Source organism: Solanum tuberosum, unplaced genomic scaffold (assembly GCF_000226075.1).
Source record: "Solanum tuberosum cultivar DM 1-3 516 R44 unplaced genomic scaffold, SolTub_3.0 scf00035, whole genome shotgun sequence".
NCBI classification, from domain to species: domain Eukaryota; kingdom Viridiplantae; phylum Streptophyta; class Magnoliopsida; order Solanales; family Solanaceae; genus Solanum; species Solanum tuberosum.
The window spans coordinates 1,004,403-1,020,956 of record NW_006238963.1 but is presented as its reverse complement, the minus strand read 5'-3'; the positions used below and the strand labels follow the sequence as shown (position 1 = coordinate 1,020,956).

Here is a 16,554-nt window from a genome sequence, read left to right as displayed (position 1 = left end):
TTTTGAATGTCATGTTTTAATAGTTTTACAAGCTTTATATATTGCATGTGTCTTATTGCTTTATCTATTGAGTTCAATTATCCATAAGTTAAACAGAGCCAATGTAAGTGTTCTCTTGTACTCCTTTCAAGCTTAAGTTGTGGTTTAGCTTTCCAGCTCGCATACTCGTACATTCAATGTACTGATGCCAGTTGGCTTGCATCTTATGATGATGCAGACACAGGTATCCAGGGTCAGCATCCTGCACGCCGTTGATCCAGTTGAGCACTCTAGAGTCAGTGGTGAGCCTCCTTGCTTTCCGGAGGACTCGGTTGTTTTGATCTTTAGTTTTGTTTTAATTAGGGTGTTGTGGGGTCTGTCCCAACATCCATCTCAGTATTGTAGAGGCTTCATAGACAGTCAGTCAGTTAGTATTGAGTCTCTCATTTATGTATATATGTAAATATTCTATTTTGAGACTCGAGTTGCCTTTTGGCATGTTATGCATCAGTTAGTTGTTTTTATAACCTTTCATTGCATTGAGTGGTGCTGTTGAGTTAAGTTTCCGCTGAGTTAAGAAAGCTAGGCCAAGGGTTCACTCGGGGCCAGCGATGGTCTCCGAGTGCCGGTCCCGCCCAGGGTATAGGCTCGGGGCGTGACAGCCTGCGCCTTGTAAGGTGCATGGAGCCTGCGCCTTTCTCATGATGCAATATATTTAACAAAATCAAATTAGATTAGGTGTTTACTTGGCAATTGACATGACTTGATTACCTTAAAAATGATGATATGAAAACTTCTAGAACCAATAAAAAGATAAAGAATATTACTCTCATAATGTTTTATTTTCATTCATTCATTTTAACATTTGGAAAGAAAATTATTTTTTCATGGTTACTCTTAACATTAGTTATTAATTTTTTAAAATATTAATAATAGTTAGTATAATAATAAAATATACAATTCATTTTTTTAAAGTTAATTACGAATACGTAAAAGTAGTGGCGTACACTATTTGGATTAAACGGAAAAACCAAACCAAATTGAACCGAATACTAATTTGGATTGGTTTTTTTGGTTTTAGATTAATAATTTATTTTGTTTGATTTTTTAATTTGGTTTCGGATTTAGAAAAATATAAACCCAAAATCCAAAAAATCAAAATATATATATATATAAAATCGAGAGTACTCATTATGATGCAAGAAAATATCTCAAAAGTGTTTGAAAACTGAAATTAATTGGACCTGGAAAAGCCCCCATTCTCTTGGAAGCCCAATTGCCTAAGAAAGACCCAATTCTGTTGGAAAAGGAACCTTTTGTTGACAACCTCTTTTTGACAGAGAGTAGTTCCTTTTCGAGCTCGAGAATATTAGAGATGGAGATGGGGTTTGGAGTGAGAACCGAAGCATCTTTTGCTAAGGATGATGTGGCAACTTTCGATGGATCAGAAGTATTGGGGGATGAAGATAACAACATGCCTATGGTTATCTATGATACCAAGGAGGTAGGAATTAATTCAGTAGAAACTGATAAGAGAGAACTTCATCAGGGCAGCTGCTCTTCTGAGGAAATTACATTATTTGAAGATCCTCTTCTTCTTCAAAGTAATGATAGTCTCTCAGAACAAGAAATTGAAGACAAAGCTTCACTTTGGGTACAATCCAATGTACTTAAACTCACCCAACTCTTTAGGGTTTCTTTTGAAGGATGTGATAAGGTGGCTTTTGATCTATTTTTGAGAATTGATCAAAAGAAGGGGGAATTGAGGCAGAAGAAAGTGGAGACAACACCAATCAAAGCAAAGAACACAATCCCAAAGAAGATGAAACGAGGTCCTCGGTAACGCGACATAAAGACTCCTTATTCTTATTTAGTATTTCGAATGAATTCTTATTTCTATTTATTTTTTATTGAATTTTATTTTACAGAATAAACCTAAACTAAAAGAAATATGGAATTCCATGTTAAGTTTAAAGAAGGGGAGTCAAGAAACAGGGGGAGAATAACAAACACAAATCTCCAATGAAAGTCAAAATCCCTTCTTGGAATGTAAGGGGGGTAAATGGAGAAGATAAAAGGGGGATAGTCAGGAGATTAATTCAACATTGGGGGGCTGATGTTTATGTTCTGGTTGAGACAAAATGGGAGGACCTGAGGTGAATGTATTCAAACAATTATGGCAAAATAGATGGATGAGGGAATTTCATTTGGATTCTATAGGCAGAAGCGGTGGTATCATAGTAATGTGGGATAAGAGGGTGTGGAAAGGAGAGCTGGTGATAGCAGCAAATCAAATGGTAACCTGCAAGTTTGAAGGCATTAATTAGGCATTCTCATGGTTTCTCTAAGCTATGTATGCTTCCTTTGATCCAATGATTAGAAGAGAACTTTGGCAAGAATTCATCAACATCAAAGAACTGTGTAATGGGCCTTGGGTAGCTTGTGGAGATTTTAATGCCACAAGATATCCAAACAAAAGATCAGAAGGGCACAAACTTACCACTCTAATGACTGAATTTTCTGAATGGATCAATGAGATGGAGTTCATCGATCCTCCTTTATTTGGGGGGTCTTTCACATGGAGAAAGGGGGACAACCACATGTCTGCCTCCAGAATTGATAGGTTTTTATTTTCCTAGTGGGATGAGACCTTCACACGAATTAAACAGAACATGCTTCCCAGAATAGGCTCTGACCACAATCCAATTATGCTTGAATGCAGAGATTTAAATTTGAAGAAGTTTACTTCAAGTTTGAACAATAGTGGTTAAGGGTAGAGGGTTTCTCAGACAAGGTTAAAGAATCGTGAGCATCTTTCAATATTACTGGTACGGGTTCTTATGTCCTAGCTTCCAAGTTGATGATGCTAAAGGAGAAGCTAAACGAATGGAAGCTCGAGAATAGGAATCAGAACAAAGAGGAAATTTTGAATCAGCTGTCAATTCTAGAAAAGACTCAGGAGTTGAGATTACTATCAGTGGATAAGTTACTTCAGAAAGTACATCTTTCAATGGAGTTTGAAGATGCTGGAAAAAAATGAGGAAATAGCTTGGAGGCAGAGGTCTAGAGTACATTGGCTCAAACATGGAGACAAAAATACCAAGTATTTCCACAGGATGGCAGTGTTATGAATGGCGAGCGCCATTCGCCAAAGGCGATATGGCGAGGCGAGGCGAGGCATTCTTGCCATTCTACACTGAGGCGCGGCGATATCAAAAAGGCGATCTAAGGCAACCTAAGGCGACCAGAAGGCGACGTAAATGGTGGAGCCATTTTGATTTTTTAATTTTTAAAAAGATTTGACTTAATAATATTAGTCAAAATTAGGGTTTTTTTTCTATTTTCAAACTTTCAGTCGCGTTGCTGCTCCTTGCGATTTCTTCAGCCTCACGTCTCTTCTCCTTGCGATCTCTTCAGCCCTCGCGTCTCTTCTCTTTGCGATCTCTTCAGCCCGAGTTGCTGCCAGGTACCTCTTTTTTTTCTTCTTCTTTTCAGTTCGTCTTCTTCTTCTTGAGTTCTCTTCTTCAGTTCTGCCAGGACCCTTGATAATTCAAAGCCAAATAATTTGAATAATGTCAAACCAAGAAGGCAAGAACTAGAAATTATAATTCTTAAGAGTACAAAATTAAAAACTATCATATTTTATGCTACACAGAAATCCTAATGCCAAAATTGATGGTCATTGAATGTGCTAAAATCTCTTAAAAACTAAAAGCAAATAAGATAAGGGTCATTGAATGTTCTTCAGTTCTCTTCTTCAGTTCTTTTTCACATTTCTTCTTCTCTTCTTGTTTCGTTTCTTCTCTTCTTTTTTTCAGTCTCCTTCATTTTTTTTTGTTCTTTCTTTTTGAGATACTGAGATACAGTAGCTTACTGCCTTCACTGCTCTGTTTTTTTCCTTTGTTTTATTGTTCACAGTTCACTGCTCTTTTTTTTCCCCTCTGTTTTGTTGTTCACAGTTCACTGTCACTGCTTAAGTGCTTACTGCCTATAATTTTAATAAATAAATAAATTAATTCTTCTATAATTATTTATTCATTTGTCCATAAACAGTGAATTGACTGAATTCAATAGCGGATGCTAGCAAAAAGAGGGACATTGGATGGAATTATGGTACTCAAGGAGCAACAAAAGATTCGGTTAATTGTAACTTTTGTGGGAGTACTTTTAATGGTGGAATAACTCGACACAAGCAACATTTAGTGGGTGGTTTCAAGAATGTTAAACAATGTACAACTTGTCCGTCGGCGATTAGAGAAGTAAGGGCTTATATGCAAAATAAAATCGCTAATAATCTCAAATTTCAAGTGAGACAGCCGGAAGAGTATATTGATATTGATGATCTTGATGATATGGATGAATATGCGGAAATGATGCCTCCCTCCAAAACTCCAAAGATATCTTCTAGTGGAGGTGCATCATCCACTGCGCGGAATGTGTCGAAAGGCCCTATGAATCTCTATTTTAGCAAAAATCAACACAAAAAAGAGGCTTTGAAAAAGGAGGAATTGATGAAACAAAGAAAATTCTAAGAGAGTGTGCGGTAAGTGCTTTCGCGATATGGATGTATGATGCGGGGCTCTCTTTTAATTGTGTCAATCACAAGTCATTTGATAAATTTATTGAGACAGTAGGACAACATGGCCCCGGAATGAAGCCTTCTACATTCCATGAAGTTAGAGTTACTCACTTAAAAAAAGAGGTGGAGAAAGTGGAAAAAATTGTTGATGAGCATAAAGTGCAATGGATAAAGTTTGGATGTTCCATTATGATGGACAAATGGACGGCACGAAATGGTAAAATGATCATCAATATTTTGGTGAATTCTCCAATCAGTAGTGTATTTCTTGGTTCTGTTGATGCTAGCAATGAATCTACCGATTCCACCAAAATGTACAAATTGTTTGAAAGCACTATTGAAAGAATTGGATCGGAAAACGTTGTACAAATTGTCACTGATAATGCTAGTGAGAATGTTAAAGCTGGAAGCATGATGATGGGTGCGTACCCACACATTTATTGGACTCCATGTGCCGCTCATTGCATCAACTTGATGTTTGGTGACATATTCAAGGTTAAGCCATATGCTTCCGGTAATATCACTCTCCTATCCTCTAACTTTCTTTATAGTCAATATTTAATACTTATTAGCTACTAATTACTATAATCTTACTTTAACAGTTTTTAAGAAGGCCATCATAATCCATTCTTACATTAGTCAAAGGCCATTGTTGTTAAACTTGATGTGAAAATTCACCAAGGAAAGAAATTTGGTGAAACCGGCCAAGACAAGATTTGCAACAACCTTCTTAACTTTGAGAGCTATGTACAGACAAAGAAAAAACTTGAGAACTTTAGTCCTCTCAACCGAATGAACTTCAAGTAAATTTGCAAAGGAAACTTTGGGGAAAGAAGTTGTCAATCTTATTATTTATGCCCACTTTTGGGATGATGCTGTTTGAGCACTTACAATTTGTGGCCCTTTGACAAAAGTGCTTCGTTTGGTGGATGGGGAGAAAAAACCGCCAATGGGCTATATTTATGAAGCAATGGATAGAGCCAAAGAAACTATTGAACGGGGTTTTCGTGGAATTAAGAAGCAATATGAGAAAGTGTTTGAAATTATTGATGCAAGGTGGTCAGACCAACTCCATCGGCCTTTGCATGCTGCAGGCCATGTTTTGAACCCAGGATTGTATTATAAAGCTCAAGAAGAGGGAACTTTACTACAGAGTCTGTGGACTGAGTATTATGCATGTGTTGAGAAAATGATCCCCGATACAGCAATACAAGATTTACTAGTCGCTGAGCTTCCTAGGTACAAAATGGCGGATGGACTATTTGGTTGTGGTCCGGCTAAAAGAGCTAGAGACACAAGGTCACCAGGTAAGTGAGTTGATTTAGCTCTTACTTAAATTATTCGACTTATTTATACTCATTAAGCTTTAAATTATTTTATTATTAGTGGAATGGTGGTCACTATTTGGTAGTGAAACACCAAACTTGCAAAAGTTTGCCATGAAAGTATTAAGCCTAACTTGTAGCTCATCCGGATGTGAGCGAAATTGGAGTGTGTTTGAACACGTAAGTAAAAAAATTATATCCTAATTTCCATATTATATTATTATCAATATCCATTAGTTAATATCTATAGCTTATGCGCAGATTCATTCCAAAAAGAGGAATAGGCTTGCACTATCGCGTCTCAATGATCTAGTGTACATTAAGTACAATAGAACATTAAAACGTCGTTATGATGCTCGTGATCTCATTGATCCAATTCGCTTGGATAACATTGATGATTCAAATGAATGGTTAGTTGGATGCCCCGAAGATCAAGAAGATGAACTAGTATATGAGGATGATGATCTTACTTGGGGTAGTGTTGCTATGGCAATTGGAGCTGATGAGAGTATCTATCATCTTAGGGGACTTTCTTCAAGATCAAGAGCACTTGACAAGGGCAAAGGAGTAGAAACTACATCTACAAGTTCAACTTCAAGTAGGACTCGAACACTAATTGATGAAGACTACGAGGAGGAAGAAGATGAGGAGCAATATAATGATGTAGAGGATGTTGATCTTCAAGAGTTGGATAGTTTTGAAGAAGAATAGACTTTTAGAGTTCTAGTATTATCTTTTGAATTATTGGGTCTTTAAAGTTCTAGACTTTTAGTATCTACTTTTAGTTTTTGAATTGAAATATTTGCTAATATATCTTATTGCTCCACAATTAAAGCTTGGAAAGAGTACACGAGGACACTTACCTTGGCTCTGTTCAACTCATGAATAACTGAACTCAATATATAAAGCAATAAGACACATGCAATATATAAAGCTTGTAAAACTCTTAAAACATGACGTACAAATCATATTTATAATATCATGAAAATACCATGCTTCCTCTCAAGGTCTACTTGTGCGATGTATGAATAAAGTCCCCCCATACCCCATCCATACTAAGCAGAACCCTCGAGGAACCATGCTCTTTCTACTGCGGGAGCTTCTCTAATCGACAAACCACCACTATGAATCTGAGTGGTGATACAACGTTTTACCTTACGTTACCCGAGGACCATCTTATACATTGCCGTGATATAGGAAGTTAACTTTACTAAGTGGATCCACTAGCTTAACTTCACTTGACTTCTAACTTCACTTGACTTCTAACTCTTCTTGAATTGAATTATGAATTCAAGATGTTTGATCACATGTTACGGATGAGTTAGGGAGGCTTAAATGTACCTTAGAGTGTTGGGAACAACCATAAAACATAGGTACAATACCAAGGAACATGCATGGGAAGGTATGAAATGAAAAGGGACACTTGGTGTCCTTGGTGCTCTGCAAGGCGCGGAGCGCCAACCCCAAAACTTCAGAGGGGGCCTACTGGCGCTCTGAGTGGCGCGCCGCCCCAAGGGGGAAACTTCAGAATCCCTTTTGGGGCGCGCTGGCAGGCGCGACGCGCCAACCGTCTTGCCCAGAAACTCGACTTTTCTCCCTCTTTTTTTCCAACTCTAAACCACCCCAACTCCAAAGGTTTCAACCCCAACCACTAAGGATCATCAAATCCCTCAACATACAATAGAATACAACTCAAAAACCAACCGGAAACATGTCCCAAATCATAAGGGACTTCAACAATACCAACAACAACATCAACAACACAACCAACAACTACAAACAACACAACCAATCTTTTCTAAAAATAAAAGGGGTTTGATGTGTGGGGGAAAGGATCAACCCAACACTAACTACTCACATACCTAGTAGGGATCACCCCCGACGATTTCCACGACGATCTTTGACGGAAACTCCTTGATCTCCTCTTCTTCTTCTCCTCTTTCTCTCTTCTTCTCTTCTTCACTCAAGAACCCTAACTCTAACTCTTTTAAAATGGAACTAAAATGATCCACAATAAGCCTAACACAACAATATAACCTCAAGAGAAATGGCTAGGGAAAAGACCAAAATGCCCTTACAATTTCCGGACGGATTCCCTGCCAACTTCCCAACTTTCAAAGGGCATAACTCACTCATACGAGCTCGGAATCAAGCAAACTCGGTGGCGTTGGAAAGACTATTCCACGAGCTATGCAACCATAACTGGAACTACTCCTAACTCATCCTGAGCTAGAAGTTATGACTGCTCAAAGTTGGCCAAAAACTCACCTTTTCCATACTTGGCCAATTTCAAAATTTTCAAATTCTTCCCAAAAATGAAAATTTTCAAATTCTAAGCCTCTTCTTAGTTATTTCAATTTGCCGGATGTTACAGTATCTATCATCTTAGGGGACTTTCTTCAAGATCAAGAGCACTTGACAAGGGCAAAGGAGTAGAAACTACATCTACAAGTTCAACTTCAAGTAGGACTCGGACACTAATTGATGAAGACTACGAGTAGGAAGAAGATGAGGAGCAATATAATGATGTAGAGGATGTTGATCTTCAAGAGTTGGATAGTTTTGAAGAAGAATTAGACTTTTTAGAGTTCTAGTATTATCTTTTGAATTATTGGGTCTTTAAAGTTCTAGACTTTTAGTACCTACTTTTAGTTTTTGAATTGAAATATTTGCTAATATATCTTATTGCTATTGAGATTTTGTATATTTATATATGCAATTAAATATTTTAATTTTTTGGTATTAATTGGCGCCTCGATTCAAAAAGGCGAGCACCTTGCCGCTCGCCTCGCCGCGTGGCGATGCAGGCCCTTGTCGCCTTTTGTCGCCTCTCGCCGTCCAAAACACTGGGATGGCTACAACCTGTAAAAGATTTAACACTATTGACAAGTTGATGGTGGAAGGGGTTACAGTATCAAATTCAGAAGCAATTAAAGGATACATAATCAGTTACTACCAAAATCTTTACAGTGAAATAGAACAATGGAGGCTAGATTTTAATCTACAGGGAGCGGAAAGCATTACACAAGAGGAAAATGAATGATTGCAGTGGCAATTTGAGGAAGATGAAGTTTTTAATTGCATAAAATCATGTGTCAGTGATAAGGCCCCAGGACCAGATGGCTTCCCAATGAGTTTTTTCCAAAACTTCTGGGAGATACTGAAGACAGACTTCATGAATGCAGTGAGACAATTTCATGAAAGACATGAAATAGAGAAGAGCCTCAATGCCACCTATGTGGCTCTAATCCCAAAGAAGACATGAGCTATGGAACTTAGGGATTTCAGACCCATAAGTCTCATTAGTGGTGTGTACAAGGTTTTTGGTAAGCTGTTGGCCGAGAGATTAAAGAAAGTGATAAGAAGTTAGTGAACAATCACCAAATGACCTTCATTCAAGGTAGGCAACTTATGGATGTGGCGTTAATAGCTAGTGAGTGTGTGGACTCAAGGATTAAAGGAGAGATCCCAGGAATAATGTGCAAGCTTGATATAGAAAAGGCATATGATCACGTCAATTAGGAGTTTCTACTTAATATTCTGAAGCAGATGGGATTTTGAGACAAATGGCTTAAATGGATAGGTTTTTGCATCAAAATTGTCAGGCTCTCCATAATTGTTAACGGAGAACCTGCTGGTTTCTTTCCTTTGAAGAGAGTACTATGACACGGAGATCCTCTCTCCCCTTTCCTATATATCTTAGCTATGGAGGGTCTTAACAGTAGGATTAGAATGGCCAATCAGAACAACTGGATAAAGGGTTTCAACATAGGTAACCAGTCAGGGGTTGATTTGCAAATATGTCACCTTTTATATGCAGATGACACAGTAATATTTTGCGATGCAAAGGCAGAACAAGTTAGTTACATTAGAGTTGTTTTAGTGATTTTTGAGACTATTTTCGGGCTAGCCGTGAACTGGAGGAAAGCAGTATCTTCCAAATCAAGGAAGTGGTGAATATACAGATGTTGGCAAGCATCTTGCAATGCAAGATAGAGCACTTACCAACTACTTACCTGGGAATGCCTTTGGGGAATAATCATAAGGAGCTTGAGATTTGGGATGGAATCATTGAGAAGACAGAGAAGATGTTGGCTAATTGAAAGGCAAATTATCTATCTCTGGGAGGAAGAGTCACTCTGATCAATTCGGTTCTGGAAGCATTGCCTACATATGTTATGTCACTTTTTCCTTTACTAGCAAAGGTAGAAGAGAGGTTAGATAAATTGAGACGTGATTTTCTATGGTCGGGAAATAAAGAAGGGAAAAAAATACACTTAGTTAAATGGCAAACAACCTTACTAAGCAAGAAGACAAGAGGTCTTGGTATAAAAAACTTGAGGGTCCAGAACAAAAGTCTACTTTCTAAATGGCTTTGGAGATTTGTGGTTGAAGATCACGCATTATGGAGAAGAGTAATTCTCAACAAGTATGGGCAGAACCAGGAGTAGGTGTCTAATGTAGTAGATAGCACGTATGGAGTATCAGTATGGAGATCAATCAAAAATTTATGGTCTAGTCTGAAGGAGAATTTGGTGTTCAAAGTGGGAGAGGGTAACAAAATATTTTTTGGAAGGACAAGTGGATTGGACAAGAGTGTATAAACTCGGTCTTCCCAGATCTCTTTTCATTTTGTACCAATCCTGATGCTAAAATTGATGAGATTTGGTCTCCTCAGGGATGGAACCTTACTTTCAGGAGAAATCTAAATTTTTGGGAAGTGGATAAAATTGTTGAACTGCTACTCAAATTGGGTGAATTCACAGGCCTTAGATAGTATAAGATGGAAACACGACTCTGATGGCAAGTTATCTGGGAGTAGACTGTATAAGAGAGAGATTATGACTCAGTCAGGGGGAATTCTTGGTCCATGGAAACAAATATGGAAGGGCAACACTCCAACCAAGGCGAAATGCTTCACCTAGTTGGTCTCCAGAAGGGAATGTCTCACTCAAGTAAAACTCAAGAAAAGAGGCTTCCAGATTGTCTCTTGACGTTTTTTTTGTCATGAGAAGGAAGAAACTAACAACCACTTATTCCTACACTGTAGGATTACTCTTCAGGTATGGCACATGGTTCTCAGCATTTCTCAAGAGCCCTGGGTGATGCCAGAACATACCGTTGATCTTTTGAGCTGTTGGATGAGGAGGGGGGGGGGAGCAAGACCCAAAAAAGATGGTGGTCTATAGTACCTATCTGTGTCTGGTGGGCTATTTGGAGAGAGAAACCTCAGGTGTCATGAGAATATCACTAACACTATTCAGAAAGTTAAAGAAAGTTGCATTAACTTGTTGTTTTTTGGTGTAAAGAATAAGGTATAGAAGAAGTAGAACAGTTGGTAGATTTCCTAGGATCTATGTAATTATGGATATATCTTGTAACTTTTTGGAGGTAGCCAGCATACCCTTAATGCTGAAGAATACAACTTTACCTTTATCAAAAAAAAAAAAAACCAAACTAACAAAATTGTAGGTTGTGTAGTTTCCCATTATCATCTTTTTACAAATAATAGAAAGGTCCCCAAAAAAAGTTAATGGTCCTGTTCATTTATGGGCGCCTTTTTTTTTTCTTTTTCTGATGAAGTGCCTTACAAGGAGGCACACCTGCGTTTTACAAGTACTGTGTCGCCTTGCGCCTTGTAAGGCGCATGGGAATCTGCACCTTCCTCCACAAACTTACGGCGTCACCCTTCTGTCCAAATGTTTCCCTTTTGGTTTCAACCTTATTTTTTATTGCCCTTTTGGAATTTTAACTCAATTTTGTTGCCCTTTTGGCTCCGGACTCAATGTAAAACAAGAAATGTGAAGTTAAATTGTTTCTAAATTTGGAAAGATGTCCCTTTTTTGGGGACTGACTAAAATAGAAAGAGTATCACATAAAATGGGACAGAGGTAATATCTTACTGGCAACTGTTTTCTATTTCAGGTCTATCAAGAGTTGAATGGAAAATTCAGGGATGCTGTTATATCTCTGGTATCCCTTTTGTCTTGCTTTGAGTTCTCACTACCATTTCTTTTTTCCTTTTAATTGACCAATAACATTCTTCTAACCAGATTGATCAAGAGCACGAGGGAGAGCAAATTGACAGAGCTTTACTAAAGAATGTGCTAGATATATTTGTTGAAATTGGAATGGGGTCAATGGATAAATATGAGAACGATTTTGAAGATGCAATGCTCAAGGACACTGCGGCTTATTATTCTTTGCTAAGCTTCTAACTGGATCCTCGAAGATTCATATCCAGATTATATGTTGAAAGTTAGTATACCGCGTATGCAACCCCTTGATTCTGCCATTCTTGCCCTGTTGTTTCTTCTGTCTGTCCTTTTTCTGGTTAACGTCCATATGTTAACCTACATAATCATGTCAATGTTACTTTAGGCTGAGAAGTGCTTGAAACGCGAGAAGGATAGGGTCTCTCATTATCTCCATTCAAGCAGCGTGACAAAGTTGCTTGAGGTTCGTTCTAGCTCTTAATCTTATTTCTTTACTGGAAATTTAGCCTTCAAGATGTAGGATGTTGCTATCAGTTTTTGTTGTTCACATCTTCTTTTTTCTGGATCTAGCCTATCAACTTCAAATTCGCTGCAACTTTACTATTCTCACCTTTCTACAGAAAGTGCTACATGAGTTGTTGGCTGTGTATGCCACTCAATCTCTTGAGAAGCTGCACTCTGGTTGCCATGCGTTACTAAGAGATGATAAGGTAGTTAGCAGCATCTTAATGACCACGTTTCTGATTTTACGTTTTGCAGTAATTGACACAATCATGATTATTTTCTTAGGTTGAAGATTTATCAAGGATGTATAGGCTCTTTTCTAAGATTCCTCGAGGCTTAGACCCCGTGGCCAATATTTTTAAGCAGGTTTGTGATCTCATGACATCATATTCTCAATTGTCTACCGATCAGTTACTTCATATATCCTTCTTTTTAATCTGAATGCAGCATGTTACAGCTGAAGGTACAGCTTTGGTAAAACAGGCTGAAGATGGTGCTAGAAACAAAAAGGTGTGTACAATCTATGCTTTTCTCAAATTCTTTGGTCTTGAGAAATTTGGTTCTTCCTTATTTGGCGTTTATACAGTTTGAGTTGACTTGGAACTCATCAAACTAGAAGTTTTTGCTATTTTAATATGCGAAGCTACTTGTATTCAAGTGTCTGATCAACTTAATTTCATATTTTAACACACCATTTCTAACATCAATACTTTAAGTTTAAAAGCTATCTGCACAAAATACCCCCTACCACCCAACTTTTAGAAAATACAAACTAACCACTTACTATAATTATTTATATCCCTATTTAGAAATTAAAAAAAATTCACAAAATCTGTTTCTCTCCTTCCAAAACCTCTCCCTCCTTGCCGATTTTCTGTCCTCCAGCTTCTGAATCACATCTAAAAAAAAATTCACAAAAACAGCAAATCCCTTGAAAGGGGGAGATTACTGCTAAAATGTATTGTGTATCACATCTTGAGTTGTCAGTTTGTGAGACTAGCTATTTGTTGCTGATTAGAGCATTTTGCTTCTTTTTTTTGGGGGGGGGGGGGGTTCTGCCCGGTGTTCAGTACCTGCATTGGGGCTCGAGTAAATCCGGATTCACGCCGGGATGTCTCACATTGAGAGTAAGACGCTACGTAATAAATGAGACTCGGTAACCAAGGGAACTCGAACCGGAGACCTGATGAAGGAGTAAGGAGTACATAGGCACTCCACCATAACCCTTGTTCCTAGCATATTGCTATTCTGCTTATTTTAGTTGCAAGTTTGTGCTTTTGATGTGTTTTGTTCAGAGATTTCTTTTTAACATCATATCTTCTATTTTCTGTCAAAAGCATGAAGTCACAAAGTTTGACTTCATCTCAGTGATTGTTTTGTTTCATTTACTTTATTTGTCCTTCAGTACATGATCATTGAGAGTTTGGTGGTTGGGAATGTTACTGCAAAGAGATGGTAAACGTTTCTTTAAAGCGAAACCGCCATCAAATTCTGTACTTATCTTGAAGAAAGAACATGAGCAGTTTCTTAGGGAACCAACAAGAGCCTTTCCTTCTTTTATGTATCTTAACTTTTCCCCTTCTGCTGATTTTTACAATGTCAAAATTAATTCATTTTATCTTTTTAGGGATGAGACTGGTATTTCTTTGTGAATGCATTTAATATAATTGCTCAATGTCTTTCATTCTTTCTTATCAACTAGTGTTCTTCAACAGGCAGGTAAGAGAGATGTGTTTGCAGGAACATGTAATCCCTTAGTAAATCTGTTATGTGATCCTTGAATATGTTTTCGGCGGTTAACTTACATCTGAATTTTCAGGTTTTTGTTCGGAAAGTGATTGAGCTTCATGATAAATATTTGGCATATGTGAATAACTGTTTCCAAAACAGCACACTTTTTCACAAGGTATGTGTTGAAGCAAAGGATAGTTGTCTAATTTAATTGTTCTACTCTGTGCATTAGGTCTGTGCATCAGGGTAAAAGTAATTGCTAATATCTGTCCTCTTTGTCACTTTCTAGGCACTTAAAGAAGCTTTCGAACTTTTCTGCAACAAGGGTGTTACTGGTAGCTCAAGCACTGAACTTCTTGCCACATTCTGCGACGACATTCTCAAAAAAGGCGGGAGTGAAAAATTTAGTGATGATGCCATTGAAGAGATGTTGGAGAAGGTGAGCTCTTGCTCTATAGATCCCCTTCTCTTCTTTTCCTCTAGAGCATCTGCTTTTTCTTCATACTACTGGAGCATGAGAAAGCTGATAATAGATCTCACTTGCAGGTGGTAAAGCTATTAGCTTATATTAGTGATAAGGACTTATTTGCAGAACTCTATAGGTAGAGTTACCTCTACTGTGTATCTCAACCACTACTTGAATAATTGCTTCTTCTCTGTTACAAGTTTATGACTTCCTTTTTTTTTTCCAGGAAAAAGCTAGCCCGGCGGTTGTTATTTGATAACAGTGCCAATGACGAACATGAGAGAAGTGTCCTAAGAAAGTTGAAGCAGCAGTATGGGGGGCAGTTCACATCAAAGATGGAGAGAATGGTAAGCTATTCAGATCAATTTATGCTGAATTTTAGGCTATGTTCTCTGGTGACATTCTTCTTCTCTTCTTATAGGTCACAGATTTGACATTGGCAAGGGAAAATCAAGCCAGCTTTGAGAAGTATTTGAGCAATAATCCAATAGCAAATCCAGGAATTGACTTGACGGTGACTGCCTTGACTACTGGCTTCTGGCCTAGCTACAAGTCTTTTGATCTCAACCTCCCAGCAGAAATGGTATATCATATCAATATGTTAATTGGCATTATGTTGATTTTATCTTGGTTTTGACCCTTGTTCCTCTTGCTGAAGTTCTCTTTCGGGAAGGAATGATGCATGTTTATTTTTCTTGAATCATTTTTCTTCTCAAACGTCCTGTCATTGATTCATTTTATGCTGCGCATTGTCAGGTTAGGCGCGTTGAAGTATTCAAAGTGTTTTATCAAACAAAAACGAAGCACAGGAAACTTACGTGGCTATACTCTTTGGGAACTTGCAACATAAATGGAAATTTTGAGCAGAAGACTATTGAGCTAGTGGTCACTACTTATCAGGTTGATTGTTGGCTTACTTTTTGAAATCAGATAGGCTTAGTTAATTTGAAATATTTCTGTTACGTTATCAATGAGAAAACAAGATTGAGACTTCTTCCTTTTCGTAGGCTTCTGCTCTGCTGCTCTTCAATGCATCGGATAGATTGAGTTATCAGGAAATCATGACGCAATTAAATTTATCAGATGATGATGTTGTTCGGCAGCTTCTTCATTCCCTTACATGTGCGAAGTACAAGATTCTCAACAAGGAGCCAAGCACCAAAACAATTTTTCCGACTGATGTCTTTGAGTTCAACTCAAAGTTCACTGACAAAATGAGGAGGATCAAGGTATAATTAATGATGAGTAAGGTTAGCCTTTCTACTATGAATTGTTGGTCTACACTACTGACCCTGTGAGGATATTGCTGTAATGGTATGCAGATACCTCTCCCTCCTGTTGATGAGAAGAAAAAGATAATTGAAGACGTTGACAAGGATAGGCGGTATGCTATAGATGCTTCAATTGTGCGTATTATGAAGAGTCATAAAGTATTGGCCCACCAGCAACTGGTTGTGGAATGCGTTCAGCAGTTGGGACGGATATTCAAAGTATCCCAGGGATAAATTTCTACTTCTCAATTTTAATGTTCGTTATTCAAGTTCAACCGAGCTAATAACTTTGTTTTGAATACTCCATAGCCTGATGTCAAAGCTATCAAGAAGAGAATCGAAGATTTGATAAGTAGAGAATACCTAGAGAGGGACAAAGATGACCCAAATTTTTACAAGTACTTGGCATGATTTGTGCTGATCATAGTATTTGGAGAAACATGTCGCCCAAGATGAACTTCCTGGAACTTTGATTGCCTTGCATCAGGAGCTTGAAACATTTTGTACAAATGGATAAGATCTCAGGAAAAAGTAGAATTGCCTCTCAGATATTTGAGATGCGATTGCCTTAACTTATTCCAATCTTATTAGCCCTTTCACTTGCTCTATTATGTATTTTGTCTGCTAACTGTTCGAGTTCGAGTGAACAATGGTATTTACTTTTAGTCCCCCCCCCCCCCCCCCCCCCACCACCCCAAAAAAA

At 38.0% G+C, this 16,554-nt stretch overlaps 1 protein-coding gene and 1 pseudogene across 1 annotated transcript; both read left to right on the top strand.

The window, feature by feature from the left end:
• The window catches only part of LOC102595399 (cullin-1-like), a 20,063-nt pseudogene extending 3,547 nt beyond the window's left edge, over positions 1-16,516 (top strand).
• Positions 3,343-6,669, top strand: LOC107059765 (uncharacterized). Its single transcript, XM_015306686.1, has 5 exons — positions 3,343-3,445; positions 4,033-5,072; positions 5,161-5,865; positions 5,945-6,063; positions 6,145-6,669. The coding sequence occupies exons 3-5, from the start codon at positions 5,508-5,510 to the stop codon at positions 6,592-6,594; spliced, it is 927 nt and encodes a 308-aa protein (XP_015162172.1). The 5' UTR covers positions 3,343-3,445; positions 4,033-5,072; positions 5,161-5,507; the 3' UTR covers positions 6,595-6,669.
• Positions 16,517-16,554: the final 38 nt, after the last annotated feature.